The 16,721-nt window shown below is 41.3% G+C and overlaps 1 protein-coding gene across 6 annotated transcripts in view; it reads right to left on the bottom strand.

Annotated features, from left to right (window-relative positions):
• The window catches only part of LOC121636690 (plexin-A1-like), a 190,814-nt gene that overhangs the window by 69,511 nt on the left and 104,582 nt on the right, over positions 1-16,721 (bottom strand). For all 6 annotated transcript variants that reach the window (XM_041980425.1, XM_041980427.1, XM_041980426.1 and 3 more), the window contains exon 9: positions 14,497-14,611. In XM_041980425.1, coding sequence (XP_041836359.1) covers positions 14,497-14,611 — 115 coding nt within the window. The remainder of the gene's footprint in view (positions 1-14,496; positions 14,612-16,721) is intronic.

Genomic DNA, 16,721 nt, shown 5'->3' with positions numbered 1-16,721 from the left:
TGAACAAGAAAACTTTTGTACATATTTCATAGAAAACCATCCACCCAATAAAACTACTAACATCACAACAGTGCTACACTGTTATAGAGCAGAAAGACAGACTCTGGGTATTACATCCATGTGTGGGCGAGATTAATGAGCTCCATGTTTGTTGCATGTTTGTGTGCGTGCAAATTCGTCAGTGATTTTGGCCAGATCTGAGTCTTGTTTAGATCATCTGGAAGCACCTCATCTACTGAGGGACACAAGCCTGGAGGGGCTGTGTCCTTGCAGGGATGTGTGAGACAAACAGCTTTGTCAATGTGCAGTTAGACTACTTAAGTATGTGCATATCTGGTTATTGGACAAAGATATGACCAGACAGTCCACTCAGTATATTATCCTTCCTGGATGTGCATTTGTGCATGTGTTGGAAGAAATGAAGTCATTACAATGTTCATGGGAGGATTTGGCAGCGATGCAGATCTTGCAAAGAACGAGGGAAAGAGTGAGGGGGTGTTGGTGACCGATCTCACATCATGAGTTTAAGCTTGGCTGGAACTAAACCACCCTGTACTAGGCTAGCACCAAAAGAACAACACACCAGATCACTGCTGACAAATCATCTATTTTACAACCTGCAGAGAAGTGGATCACATAATAAGAGACACGAAGGCAGACTTGAAAAACCACAGTGAGATTCAGCTCGAGCATTCACCTAAAATACTGCAATACCCACCTCAGCCAGGTGTTTCAAATTCATTATAACTGCTATGAGTTTCCAAGTAGCAGGATTCAGAAGTACCTGCAGTCCCAGCTGCACAGGTCAACACACTCCTGTCAACACGTCAGAAAAGCAGAACAGAGAATATCCAGGGAAAGGACAGGAAAATGTTGACCAGATCCTTATTAAATATTCACCGTGCAAATGTCACCTCACAACCCCTCTTTCACTTCTTGTGTAGCTCTTCTTTTTAGCACAAAGCTGGCTCCATGTCAGTAATTTTTCCCTTTCCCCTCCTCTAGCTGAAGCTGTTGTACATTAGAAGTTACAGCATGTCCCCAGGGCCTGAACACAATGCTGGAGTTTGTTCATTAGCCTGCTTAGGCCTGGCCTTGTGTGTCTGATCACACACAAACACACGCACATCACATAATGAGAGAGGGGAATACCATAGGTGGAAGAAGCCGAGTACAGAGGACCTGATGTATAATCAACTAGGAGGGAGGTGGGTGAGCAGAAGAATGGTGCTGGGGAAAATGGATGTCTGAAAAGGGAGGATAAGGTGGAAGGGGGAGAAAAACAGAGGGAAGCGGAATGAAGACGGCTCATGGAGAACACGAGTAAATAAAGAGAATAGCAAGAACAGGAGACGGTTAAATGGTAAAAGCATAAAGTAATCGTTTGACAAAAATAAGACAAGAATTAGAAGACTAAAGAAAGAGTGTTCAAAAGAAAGATGTGCAGCAGAAAAAAGAGACAACCACACATAAGGAGCATGAGGAAACAGTATTTTAGGCTGAAAATGTAAAGAAGCAAAAAGAGATGCCTGCATAGCTCTACATCTTTTCTATTTATCTATCCATCCATCCTCAACCACGTCATGTACCAAGCCCCCGACAATGTCCTACTTAATTAACTGCCTGGAGTCTCAGACAGCTTTAGAAAACTGATGGAGGGGACCAGAGATAGAGAGAGAGGCGGGAGATGGAAACAGCAAAGAAAGTAGAGATTGATTTGAACTTGTGGCATTTGAAGTCCTGTCTTCCAGAAAGTAGTGTACAGTCACGTCCAAATCTGTGGGCTTGCATCATCCAAGGTGCCACAAGAGAGTTTGAAGAAACAGAATAAAAAGGTCTGAGGTTGAAGCTAACTTGTGAAAGCAGTCCATAAAAAGCTAGCATGGCTGGTAGCACAAGCAGCAGCTAACCCATGTTTTATTCATCCATCTATCGACTTTATGTCAGCTTGACTGTCTGCTTGTTGTTTTCTTGGACAGTCATATTTCCTTATGGTATCCTTTCATTTCAGTCAGTCGTCTGCATCATTGTATACATCACAAAAAGAAAAAAATCAAAGAGAAATGACATGAACATAATGTAACATAATGCAACATGAAAGAATTTTAAGCAGTACAAAGCCTGTTACAGGCAAACAGAAGCCAAAAAGTAACAAAAACAAGGGTTTCTATCTTTACAAAGGCCACAGTTTTTTGCAACACTGAGTTTGAGACTGAAAATTTCAAAGATGGAAATGGAAGTAAAAAAAAAGGAGGGGGGTGGGGTGGGGGGAAGGGGAGGTACTGTGAACGAGGGATAAAAGGAAAAGCGTTCTGTAGAGAAAAACTATTTCATCAGTATTTGTGACAGGTGCTAAAACAGTTCAAAGCCTGCATTAGAGCTACAAAGTGCAGAATACTCTGAAACAATATTTCACGGAGGGGATTTGTTTGAAGCTGGAGGATTTTTTTCCTCTCTTTATTTCCTCTTTTTTTTCTGAATTCTCAGCTTTCAATTCATCTGTGAAGACGGATGCTGTGGTTTTCTTGGCCAGATGTGACACCACATCCGGCTGATTTCAGGAAGGCCAACAGAGAGGAAGAGTGAGGAGTGTGTATGTGTGTGTGCCCACTGTGCCTAATGCCAGACAGGATGTGCACCATAAATACCTTAGGAGCATCTGAAGGTGTTACATTCAGTCAGATGTTTCATAGCAAATCAATAAAAGACTAAATATCAATTTAAGCTTTTCTTGACCCCAGATCTGCAGACCATGAACTGTTTACACAATAACAACTCGCTCTATAAGGGTCACTTCCTCTTAAAATACTGGTAAGCTGTTTTCAGGGGGATTTTTTTTTATACTAAAGTCTGTCAGTGAAGTGTGGAAGATGCTTGAAGGAATGCATGACACAGATGGTTTCTTTGCAAGAGAACACAGCATGAAAACATCTGCTCAATTCAGAGATTTTGATGATGTCTCTGCTTTCTGACATCGTCATAAGTATTTTAACATCACACAGAAATGCTCAACCAGAAAGCTGCTTTTGCCAAAGCTGGGATTCCTTCATTCTGAGGAACATTCACTATTTCTCACTAATGACTTTCTTCACTAGTTCTCACACTTTGATTGGACCTGGCGAATATGCAGAGTACATCAGCATAGTGGTGTTTTTAAGAATGTGAATGAGTGTATATCTTACAAAGGGTATGTTTGTGATGGCTGATGTCCAAAAAGCCGGAGGGCTCGCCTAACCCCTCCATATTTGTTATCCCTCAAAGGCTGCTGTTAGCTTTTCTGCCTGAGGCTACAGCAGCAGTTCCCACTCTAATGGCATATATAATTATAGAGATTAGAAAGATCTATTGTATACATTACTTCACTTACTGCTACTTTTTTCATTTCCTGTATGCAGAATTAGAAGATTGTTTTAACACTGAATAAACATATAGAGAAGCTGGTTTATTATTAGTCGTACATATGAATTTATATTCAACAAACAAAAATAAACTAAAACTTACAAACATGTTACTGCAAATGAACACGTGTCAGGTTTGACTGAATATTAACATGAGAGTAAAACTAGGTTAAATATAATATAGTATAGTTCCTTCTTCATTTTCAATGTGCTCTGATATTTATCACACCACGTTTACCATAGCAAATGAAAAAAGTATTTATATATATATATATATATAAAAGAAAGTTATTAAACCAGTGTTTGGCACTGGAAGGGGATAATCTTTTTCTTCCAGGTGGGCAAAACACCTTTTAACATCCGCCAAGCGCAGATAATGAGACAGTCGTCAGGAAAGTGTGCCCGTGTGTGTGCTCATGCAGATATGCAAAAGGTGAGAGATTAAAATCAAGACATAGATGAGGTGGGGGTGGAGGGGGACATGAGTGGGGGAGCAGAAGGATGAAGGCAGAAGCAAGAGTGGGATGCTATATAAATAAATAAATGAATTAAAAGAGCCAAAAGAGTTCTGAAGTCTTTGGCGTAGCCTGACAAGATATAAATTAATAAAGCTCCAAAAACACTGCGCATTTGTAATGAGGTGGATGTCTGGTCGTTTTTTTTGTTTTTTTTTTTAAAGTCCCCCCTCATCTCTCCGATTCCCTCCCCCCTCCCAAAGTCCATCCATAATTAATTAGCCGCCTCTCTGATGTGGGGGACTATAGATCAGGGAGGAGAAAAAATAACACGTTAAATAATAAAGTAAAGCGATATGGTGAGCCCGGGGGAGAGATGAGATGGCATAGATGGCCACAGAGGAGCAAGGGGGGGCACGCTGGTACAAATAAGAGAAACAGTGTGTCTATGTGTGTGTGTCACACGGGGTTTAAAAAAAAGGATATATGAAGAGTGTTGAAGACTCCTCCACTCCCTATAGACACAGCCCCCCCAGCTTTCTGACAAAGGTTTTATAAGAAACCAAAGAGCCTTCTGCTACCTTGAACTTCAGAGTTCCATCCTCACCAAAGTAAAATCCACTGAGTGGATAACACTTTCTTTTTTAAATCCAAAGTAACATTTCATCTTGTATTCTATGTGAAGTTATAATAAAATCAAAAGCATATAAACTTTGTAATGTCTATCACCCTTACTGAGTCAAATAACCTACTGTGACAAAGGCAAAGCAAAGAATGAGTAGGTGGGTAGATATTGTCTTCCCCCTGCCACATGTCAATCCTTACAGACAAGAGGATCAGATATACAATAAATAGAAGGCCGGGAAGGAAAACTGGGTTGAAATGAAAAGGTAGATCATGGCTAAACAGGGAGATTGGATAAAGTGTAAATCAGGTTTATAAGCTGCTACAAAGTAGACAAACTGCCCCTAAAAAAATTCAAAGTACGCAAATGTGTTTGTAATAGCAGAATAATTTGTGCTAAACCCCGTCTGGCTGGTTTTATCTTAGCCTATGTTTTTATAAAAATCTATCCATTTAAATCAATATTGCCAGGTACACACACTGACAGTCACTATATGCATGTCTGTATGTGTATGTAATGAACACTACTAGGATAAAACTCTGATTAAAAGTGACTTTCTACAAAGCTGCAAGGTGCAGTTCATACCTGAGAAATACACGTGTGTGCATATGTGCATATGAACACGAAGAAGGCTCATTAGCAAGCAAAAGGCAGAAATATGTTCAGTGACGGACACTTACTGTGGGGGAGGTAGGGAGCAACAGAGTGTGAGGAACAACTTAATAAGGCAGTAACATGTAGAACAGCGCAGGAGCGAAGGAAGCAGAGGAAGAAAAGGGACTTTGAACCTTGAAAGGGACTGTGAGATTTTCTGCCCACGCCCTTCTTTCTTAGTAGAGTAGTGATGCAGGGAGGAAGAGGTGTAAGGAAAAAGGAGGAGGGAAGAGAGAGAGATAAGGTGATGAGTGAGTGCAGTGGAATGAAGGAGCATGGAAATGAATGTGAAATAAAGATCCGGGGAAATGGAAGACATACATGTTATTCAGGGTAGATTATTAGTCTCATGGAGCTTGACTGAATCAACCAATATACACGTACATACAAAGATACACCCTCAGACACTGCTTTGATGTACCAACCGGGCAAACATACATTTTGATTTCATCTCATAATCCTTTATCCTAGACTTACAACCAAGCTGCCAAACCTACACAGTTTATCCCCTTGACACACATGACACAGTGTGCCTCAAAACAGTAAAACATGAATGTGTGAATATCTTTAAGAAAGATTCTTTTCTGTTTCTTTACCTTATGGATTTTCATAGTGTAGAGGGGGAGGGGGGGGCGCCTGGCACCCTGTTATCATTCTAACCCAGATATGTCAGCAGCAATCAAACCTTGTGCTTTTCAGCTTTTCAAAGACAAGCCTTGATTTCTGAGGTAGATACGCTCTCCTCTCTGCTGCTGCTGCTGCCTGTGGCTCTTCACTACATGCAGCACCACATTTCAGCAAGGATGGAATAAAAGGGTGAATTTTGCATAAAAAAAAACGAGTGGAGAGACGGGTCAAAATTATCTTGATTCACATTCAATTTTGCATGATTTTCTGCACTTTCTGTAAGACTACAACATGCATGCTTTTATGGTCCTTGTAAATACAGACCGATCATAAGGAATACAAAGTTCAAAGTTTCACTGATCAGTGTGCCAACAACTAGGTAGATTTTAAAATATTTTCAAACCTTTACGTGAAAATTAAAATCATTCTCAGATCCAGACCATAAGAATTTTCATCTATCTGGAGTGGCTCACTGGCCATCTTAGGCTTTCATGGGAGAGCAATGGTGTCAGTAAAATGGAGACTGGAAGAAAAATCAGTGACGGCCACTTTATAAAAACAGCATGATGAAAAGCCCAACATGACAGACACATTTAGCTGGTCTTGTGAGATTGGCTGTCGCAGCATGCCTCTCTTTCTCTATGCCTCTCGGTCCCAGCAGGCAGCTGCTGTTTCTCAATCACAGTCTCTGCTTCTCTGATCTGCCTGCGCTTCTGAGTTTGTTTTTCCTTCAGCATACTTTGCTGCATTATTCTCTAACTGCCTCTCTTTCTCTCAGTGACTTGGCAGTTATTTCTCCCCGTTCTTACACACAGGAGGGGTTGATGGTAAAAATGCAATATTCATCTGTGTTCACCATTAGGCAGGCTGGCTGTGAGGGCTGCGGAAATGAAGATTTAATACAGCTTGAATAATTAAACCACTGGGACCTGTGACTGACACGCAGACACAAACTCACACATACGCAAAAATGAAACCACACATGTGCATGGCCTGCAGACATGGCCTGTTTGTCCATTTTTACTTCACATTAGGTCTTCATTAAGCTTCTGCTGATGTTGTATTCAGGGTTTCAGTCAGTAGGGTGAAACCTGCTGCATCACTGGGGCTTGTCAGGTAGGACAGGATTACATTTAGAAGAGAATCACCAAGCAGCAATGTTACAGCTAGCTGTCTCCACTCTACTCGACCAGCTGCAGTTTTTTTTATATCCAATCAGGAACTTGCTAAACTCCACCCTTTTCCATAAATATCCTTCTCCTGTACTTGTATGGTGTTTGCTAAGCATACTTCTTATAGTATGACTCTCACAGCCAAAGCAACCCACCCTAACTGCCTTGTGTGCACGCCAAGATATAAGAGATTTTAAAGTTTTAGGCAGAGATGTTGGAAAAAACATAAGGAAAAGCTGGAACAGAGGGAGGAAAAAAAAAAGCTTTGGGATGGAGAATCTAAAAATAGCCACAGAGAGGGAGAGAAGAAAGATGCATGCATACATGCAAGGGCTATGTTTTCGTCCATCTAAATCAGATGTGAGTGCACACAACAACAACAACAGCATCCACGGACAAGATTAGAATCTTACACCATTTTCTCTCCTTGATACAAACACTATGATTGTGTGGGAAACTCACACAGTACAGAGCTACAATGTTAAGGGCTGAATTACATTACCAGTGCTCAAAAGTCACTGACGCACCTTCTATTCACCACACTGCTGTTAATGAACATATTAGGGAGCTATCTGATAGAATTTGCCAAAATGTCTGATACATTCCCACACTGAGTCTCGTTTTTGGTGGAAATGTGTTAATGCCTTCTCTGGACAACTGTATGAAAAATGTCAGGGGAGGGTTGGAGGATTGGAGGGCTGCAGTGATTTAAAAAAAAAAAAAAAAAACTAAAGTAGGTGCACTTCTATCAAACCAAGCCAAGGGTTAACCTCTCCTTGGTCACGGTCTGACTTGGATCCATCTGGCAAAGAAGGTATGTAGTTACTTCACCCCGTCGCCTCCGCTTCCTTTCCATGTTTTTTCTTGCTCTCTCCCTCTTCCCTCCAACTGTGGAGCATTTGGAAAATAAATTGCATCACTCTGTATGTAATCTGCAGCTTGTTACAGCCAGAGTTTTGCAACTTGTCTCTCTGCCCTTGTTTTTGGTTCTTTTTTTTTTTTTTTATTTCTATTGTTTACATCTGCTCTCAATTACACTACCTCTATTTGGTTTGTATCTGGTGTAATATATAGACCACTAGAAGGAATGAATTGTTTGGCTAACTACATGTGGGGTATTACATCCCACCTTCACTTATTTTCTCATTTATTTGTGCCATCTTTACAACACTGCTTATATTAAAAGTGGCTCTGGCACACACATAGGCACATATATAGGTCTGTGTTAATATAAGTTCTGCAACGAGCTAGGCAGTGCACTTAAAATGACTTATAAAGAAAGAGAAACATAGGGGAAAAAAGATAAGGAATAAAAGAGCATGCATGGTGACATTAGGCAAGGGAGGAAATGTGTAAGAGGGAGGAAGGGATGGAGTTGAAGCACTGAAGTCTGCACCATCACAGCTGGTAGGAAAAGAAGCAACAAACAGAAGACGAAAATGATGAGGAGGTGGAGACAGATATTACCAGCAGATACAGACACCACAAGGAAGGAAAAAAGAGGATACAGTGGATTTTATTCAACCACCCGCCCACTCCTCCCTCCCACTCACCCACATGCCCCCTGCAGCCCTGTGCTGCTGGTTGTGCTTTGTCCTGATAAGAACCAGTGACAGTCACACAAACACACAGTAAAGCAGTATAGTCAAACACAAACGTATATCCATGCACAAAGAAAGGCCCCTCAAGCAGCCTTGGCCTACAGTCTGTGGGACGTCCTTTTTCTAGAGAGATTGTGTGTGTGCTCTGCTCAGTGTCTGAGCACCAGCCAGGGTAAACACTGTGTGCCAGAATGTCACGGTCCGGGGCCTTCACACCTCCATCACAAATAACCCAGTCAGCTACAGAGTGTGTGTGTGTGTGTGCGTGAAGGGAGCAAGAGAAAGAAACACTGACCATGTGTTTCTGTGGCTGCTTGAGAATGTGTAGGTAGGTTGTACACAGTGTACAGAGGAAGTGTGCTTGAGAAAATGTGGCAGTGTTTTTTATGACACTTTGTCCAAAAATGGAGCCTCTTTTGTTAAAGTAGTGTAAAGGTACCGTGTGCAGATGTATCTGTTGGTACAACGGCAGTCTTACTGGTTGCTTTTAGTCAATATGTACCTTATAGCTGAGTCAAAGAAACACGTGTTGACTTTCTTCCACAGACAAAGCTTAAAAGATGACACCACTGTCATATCCCAATATCCTCACAAATGTCCTCTCTTTTGGTAGTATAGCAAAAACTCCCAGCTCAGGAGAAGTACAGCAAGTACTGCTTGCACACATAAGGCAAATGAGATCAGGTTAATCTGTGAGCTTTTTAAAAATAGGTCCCAACAGTATATTGTTGAGTAAAATTGTGTTTTCCCCCCCATTTCCATCCACGTAGTGCTCAGTTGTGCCCGGGAAGACTTTTCACACCACAGCATCCAGCTGTACACACAAAAAGTGCCAAAAATAGTTGTGTAACAACGAAAAAAAGGGAGTTTAATGGAGAAGTTCAACCTTTATTTCTAACATCTGCAGATCAGTGCCTCTACTGGGAACAAATGCTGGACTGTTAGTTTGGGAAGTTTCACGAACTGGTAGACATAGCTGACCCAGTTAGGGGTTTTAAAAGCTGTTGGACGAGGGGGTTTCCAAAAATACTGGCTATCCAACAAGCACCTCTGATGGAGCAGATTCTTATGGGACTGATGACTCTCTCTCCATATTTCCCATGCACATTTTAGAATCATATTGCTTTGTTACTGATATTCACTAAGAAAGCAAATACAAATATTTCCCAAAATGTAAAAACTTTTAAAGTAGGCAAATGAGAGCAGGAGTGAGAAGGCTGACACCTACGGATGAGGGTGAGGGACAGAATAAACAGAACGAGTGGGAAGTGTTGAATTTATAAAAGTGAAAAATTCATCACTTGAGCCAGACATTCCATGTAAGGTCGGCTTCACACTGGGAACATGGCGTGAGCTTTACTGAACGTTAGTCGTGACCACTTGTTTGCAATTCACGCCAACAAACTTTCTTACGCATGTGCCACCGTTTACAGTGCAAAGATGTCTCTGGTAATGTCCAGAAATACAAATAATTTAGTGTAATCTATGTTTGATATGGTTATTTAATGGACAGAATTTCTAGGTGCAGCTGAGGTGTTGAGGTGAGGTCTAGCTTGTTGGTCTTTGGATTGGGTCTGTGCTTGTTGCTGATGATGTGGTTCTGTTGACTTCATCAGGCTGTGTCTCGCAGCGGAGTGCAAAATGGCTAGGATGAAAATCATTACCTCCAAATCCAAGACCATGGTCCTCAGCCAGAAAGGGGTGGAGTGTCCTCTCCGGGTCGGGAATGAGATACTTCCACAATTGGAAGAGTTCAAGTATCTTGACCAAGGTCTTGATAATAAGTGAGTGGAGCAGGAGATTGACCGGAGGATCGGTGCAGCCTTGTACACACCACCCATCGCAACTACCGACTAGATGGTTGCCACCATCACTACTACCAATAGGTTGGTATTATTGACGGTAGTGACCTATCTTCACAAGCTAAGGGTAGTAACCAAAAGAACAAAAAAGCAAATACAAGAGGCCAAAATGAGATTCCTCCGCAGGGTGACGGGCTCTCCCTAAGAGATAGGGTGAGAAGACTGGTAATTAAAGTAGAGCTGCTGCTCCACCACATCAAGAGGAGCCAAAAGAGGCAGCTCAGGCATGATGTCTCATGACGAGGGGTTCCTCGTCCAACTGGGAGGAGGCCCCGTAGAAGACCAAGAACATGCTGGAGGGACCACATCTCTCTGTCTTAATATTATACCGTATTATGCTGTTTTTTAAATTACCAAGTACTTTGGCGCTTTTAAATTTAAACTAAAATGTAGATTAATTGTCCCTTTCAAATAATCTGGTAAAAAAAAATTAAATTAAAAAATGTATGCTCTCATCTAATAACATGAGACTTGAAATGAAAATCATCCCATTCTGAACACGCCACACTGCGGGAATAAAGCTAGTGTGACTAAGATGTGGAGTATATGTGGAAATAAATATAGAAGTGGACAGTAATGGTGAATCGTGTCAATAAACATTTAAAATAATTCTTGCTACTCTGTAAAATATTCACCAGGGCAACAACCTGTCAGAAAGTAGAGATTTACCACATTTGGAAAAGGAAAAGGAATGTAAAATGCCCATTAGACTTTCCCACAGTCTGGCCCTAAACCCAGAATAAACAATACCAGGGCTGTTCAAAAATAAGGCCTAAAAAAACAAAAAGAAACTGGCTGTTGTATGAAAAGCTAAAACTCTAATGATACAAATAAAGATGGAGAGATGGAAACAGTAGAAGGAAGAAAAAAAAAGTGGTGTATTACAAATCTCAATCAAGTTATCCTGAGCCTTGATTGTTCGAATGAGCCTTGCTTTACAGCAAAATGAACACGTAAGCATGTCTTAACATAGCTGAGCGCAGCCACCCTGAACCTTGCCTGGTGCTCATCAAGGCTTTGGCACAGAAATCAAGTCAGAGAAAATGGTTTCTCCCCAGGGCTGTACAGGAGAGAGGAGGAAGAGGAGGAAGAAGACGGAAAACTGGAGTAAGAGATGGTAACGGAGCTCTTTAGGAATGAGAAAGCAGATAAAGAAGAAAAGGAAATGCCTCCTACATGACAGAGGAGATAAATCAGCAAAGATAAATCCATCTGTTATTTCTTTTTATTGTCTCTCCACCCTTTTTTCTTTTGGTTTGTTTTGTTTTGTATTTTATAATAAAGCAACTCCTACGCTTCTCCTGCAATTTTCCACCCAGTTGCTCCTTAATTTGAGAATTTGTTTATTGTCCCATTGGAGACATTGGTGATTCATGCATACTTGATTTGGAAATGTCACTCATTATACTTATTTACTTCCAGCTCACTCTGTCAATCCATTCCTTTGCCTTGATTACCTCCCTCTTTTTTCAAAGTCTGCTCACAAAAAATAAATAAATGTTTTTAGTCTTTTTTTTTAATTACAGTGAGTTTTCATTCCTTTAACTTCACCATTTTTAGCCCATTAATCACAACAAAAATGTTTTACAGTACAGTGTAAATTAGGTATTTGGTGGGGCAAACTGTAGATATATAAGATAGCACTCAAATTCTGATAAATGATTTAGATTATGTCTGATAGAGGGATGAGAGGGAAAAAGAGGAAAGGGAGAAAAGTTAGAGAAAAAATGCTAGATGTGTTTGTCAAAGCTAATCTCATCTTTAGAATAGTAAGGCTTTTAGTTAATGAGCTGTGATGCTGGTAAATGAATGAATGAATGAATGAATGAATGATTAAAAGTAAAGCTGAAGAAAAGAACATGATGGTATAAAAAGGAAACACATTCATATTTCATGTTAGCTGTGATCTTATGACCAACTGGTCCCAACTTCCCTCTTAACTCTACAATTTGGTCAGTACAAGACAACTCTGAGCACATAGTCAGGCAGGAAGAACATGCACCTCTCAACTCTGTGTGAACACTGCATTTGGCCTTTGATCAGTGTCTGAGAATGAGTCTTATTCATCCATTTACATCTGCAGGAGAGAGAGCTAAAGGCCTGAGTGAAATGTCGCCTATCAGGAGGGCTGATTTGACTTGTATGCTAAACACTGCTGTTTGTATTCAAGATAAAGCTAGAGCATAGAAAAAAGACTGTCTTAGGTCTAAATTAGGGATTTGAACATATTAGAACACAAATACAAGGCAAGCTATTCCCACTTTACCAGCTGCTACAGAGGAAACCCCACAAATACCAAAGGAACTGAGGCGTATTTCTTTCCTTTGTCCTTCTTTTAGCAATATAAATTTCACCAAAAGAGCATGGAAGGTGAAGAAGAAGAATGAGAAAAAGATGGGGTGACTGAGCATCAAAGTGTTGAGGGATGAGGTGGAGATAGATGGGCCCTGCCCTGGGAGGGAGAAAGGATAAGCCTAGCCTACAGGAAAAGCAGTCCTTGTTGGGGCACTGAGAGCGCAACTAATGGATATGGCAGCTAAGAGAAGGATGATGAATGACTCTGTGCATACGTGTGTGTTTTGTGTGCACATCACTGTAGAATGTTTACACTACAAAGGGTAGTAGTTGTGCGTTTATATGAATGTGTGTGTGTGACATGGAGATGATGGATTCTCTACTGGAGCATGTGGTCGGTGGATTCTTGGACAGACGAGGTGACAGGAGAGGTCTCTGTGTCCACATGCTACTGTCAGCCGGTCTGTCTATCCCTGCTTCCCTCCTGCTGCCTCCTTCACTGTAGCAATTCCTCAATCTCCACATGTCCCTCTCTATTTGTCTCCTTTGCTTTGACAAACCATCTTTGTTCTTACTCTTCCTATTATGTCCTATAAACACATTTTACATAGACTCTTCACCAACATACTTAGCTTTGTTTATAATATTGCTTCCATCCACTTCTATTCCTTTCATCCCTGCAGGTCCTTCCTGTTTATCCATCCCTTGCCCCTCTGGCCTCCCTCAGCTCAGACTGTGCTAGCCAGCGCTCTCTCCACAGCTTGCAGATGGGTGTGCTAATCCGCTAACTTTAGCTCGCTGAGCCTTGAAGGCAGGGCTCGTGTCTTGTTTTGGATGGGCGCAAAAACTGCAGTTTAGCATGCTCGTGTTTGAGAGTCAGCACAGTTTCGGTTGAGAGAGGAGATAAAGAGGAAAGTAATGGGATAAAGGTTGACCAATTAATAAAGGCCACTGATTCATGCTGGCCAACAAGTGGGGGCTTTAATCTACATGTAGATAGCAGGGCAAGTCAGGACACATAGAGCGATAGGCCAAATTATATTTTTTTAATAAAGTGTGTTTGCGTGTGAGGCTTTAGTCAGATAAAGCACCAGCATGATTGTCAGTCACTTGGGAGTGCAGAGGGTTTACATCCATAAGACCATTGAGAAGATATGAATTTCAGGACGTCTTTTGTGTGTAGTGAGTGTAAGAAAGAGAAACATTATAATAACTTCACCCAGGTTGGTGTCCAGCTTTGTATATACTACAGCAGTTGACAGAAACCTGCTATGCCTTGTATGATGCCTGCTGTAGCTGCCACTCGGCACGATTAATATTAGCTTTTATGCTAATGCAGCATTTGGCTATGTAAGAACAAGGCAGTTTTTCCATAGACAGTCATTCATCCCAGCCTGTTTATGGCCTTATGGGCCACGACAGAATTATTGCTGCACAGTATACAAGCTGTTGTCACTGGGCCAAAAACCAATATTACACATAGAGACAGCAGACACACAGTAAGAGGATGTGAGGAAAGCCAGAGGCACAGAGGGTGTGGGGGTAAAAGTACTGTATGTATGCAGTTGAATAACACTGGCACCATTTTTTGGCATAATGTGAGTTTGCTTGGGGATAAACAGTTGCAATAGCAACTCTATTACTGTGTTAGATTTATCATGTCTTACTAATAACAGAATGCACCCTACAAGACATGCTTTTTTTTAAGTTATTCTACATTCATTTGCAGAAAAATTCTAAAGAGAAAGACGGCTGCAGCTAAAGAGACAGCAGTACCGTATGTGGCAGTCTTTGAAGTTCACCTTACCTCAGAATTGTTGACACGTCCCTCCTGGAAAGAGCAGTCGTTGGCATTCTGAGTGCACATGTGACGGTACTTGCACCAGTGGCATGGGAAGGAGCCATTTACACAGGAGAGGCAGCTGAAATAGACAGAGATTAGAGGAAACCATTCAGGGAGTTAGCAAAGCCATTTGCTTTTTGACACCTCATTCCTCAGTTTTGTCACCTTGTACACAGATTCGTCACCAGGATTTGCAGTTGTTTTTGTCAAACTGTGTGTTTGAACACCCTTTTGAGTAAGGCAGTGGGAAAACGTAGCAGCATGAAATCCAGTGTGGAATAACGATTCTAACAAAGCAACCTTCTCACTGGTACTGGGGGTGGGGTTATAATAACTAATATAAGACAGTTTATAACATAAAAATCTAAAATACTGTATTGTTGTTATTAAAACCTTCAACCTAATTTAGATTTTCCTATTCCTTTCTGGAACTTTCCTCCTCCTTCTCACCTTTATCCCCCATCTTCAATGCTATACACCGTCTTAACCTCACCCTCCCACCTCACATCCTTTATAACTTCCTTGTAACCCCTCTCTGCTTGCAGCTTCTGTATGTTCAATGACCTCCCTAAGCATTGGTCTACTCTCTGCATTACTTTCCCCTCTTTCTTTACCTCTGTTGTTTTATTCTCTCAATCCACTCGCTAGTAAACCTTTGTTTCTCTCCATCACTGCTTCTCAGTCTTTCCATCCCTTTCATTTGCTTTCTCCCCGTTCTTTGTCTAAAGCTCTCTTTCATCCATGAGGCTAAGAGTGCTCCACCATTTTAAATTCGCCTGCTTTAGCTGAGGCGAGGTGCCGACAGACAGGCTGAAAAAGAAAGGCGCGAAACAGAAGAGAGGCAAGGAGGGAGGGAGAGATCAAAAGCAGGTGGATTTTCCTGACAGAGGTGCAGACACCAGGTATCGTGAGAGAAAGGGGGCAGAAAAAGGTAAATGTCTCAGGGGAGATGGAGGGAGCATCAGGTTGGACGTTGAGGTATTTATGAATTGATATTTGTGCATTTACAGATTTACTACAAAAAAAAAAAAACACAGAGGAGAGCTAGACAGGTTTAAGTGTGCAGTTCTTCAACAAAGCTTAATGTTATTGGTGACCATTGAGCCCTAGAGAGATGCAAAGCCACTTTGTTTCTCACCTGAGGGTGCAGCATTATCTAATATAATTATTATCTGTACATAAATAAAAAATCTTTATCTTATTACAAAGTTTTCTAAATCACAATTCACATAGTTCAGTTTCAGAATTTCATCTTTGTGATTCATTTTGCTGTTGGGGCTTTGTACGAGCATATGGTTTCTTGAAAGTACAATAAAACACTATGTTTAATAAAGTCAAGGTAAGAGAGTAAGCAGGATGGTTTGCATTCAACCATACCGGCCAGGTGTGAGTTTACACACATCTGTCTAAGCTGAAAGAAGCACACTGCTGACAAGATCTCAAGTGTGTTTTAACCCTGTGTAAAATGCCAGGTTTTCTTCTCTCGATACGCATGAAAACTGAGGGCTTCAACGCTTGAGCTCTTAGATGGAGCCCACACATGAATCCATCAAACCCTGACGTGGATTCATTTGGATCAATTAGGGCCGCTCGTTTGTTAGGTGCACACTTTAAGCGATCATTTCCAGCCCAGACCGCTCCTTTTGAGTGAGATTAGAGGTTGGAGCTTAATTCAATCCCACTGCCGCTTTAATTGACCAATTTAGCATTGTGCTGACAGAAGCTGTCCATTTAGAATGAAAGATATGCAGCTAAGGAAATAACAGGCCCCTTAATACCACACAAGAGCAAAAAGGAGATTTGTCAATGTTGCCAACAAATGGAGGGAAAGCGATTAGGCTACGCTAAGTTAGCATACAGAGCTTAGACTCAAAGAGCAGACCTGGGATTTTAGTTCAACGTTCATCCCCAAAAGAACTGGTGTGAAACACAAATAGGACTGTCGATTCTGATCAAAAGAGCAGATGACATTACTGATGCACAACAAATGAACACTAGCTAGGTTGGCCAGGCCTATCGTGTAGCTTCTTTGTTCGCACAGTAACAATCATTATTTTGGTTTTGCTCTTTGCTCGGGGGCCACCAGTGGATCGGTCTTCATGAAAATAAGCTACAACATCAACTTAACATAGCAGGTTTCCCAACCCAAACACCGAATAGTACAATGCACAGTGAGCAATACCCAAGAG

The sequence above is a fragment of the Melanotaenia boesemani genome, chromosome 3 (assembly GCF_017639745.1).
Source record: "Melanotaenia boesemani isolate fMelBoe1 chromosome 3, fMelBoe1.pri, whole genome shotgun sequence".
Taxonomy (NCBI): Eukaryota; Metazoa; Chordata; class Actinopteri; order Atheriniformes; family Melanotaeniidae; genus Melanotaenia; species Melanotaenia boesemani.
Note: the sequence above shows the minus strand (reverse complement) of the source record. Positions and strands in the feature narration are given on the sequence as shown.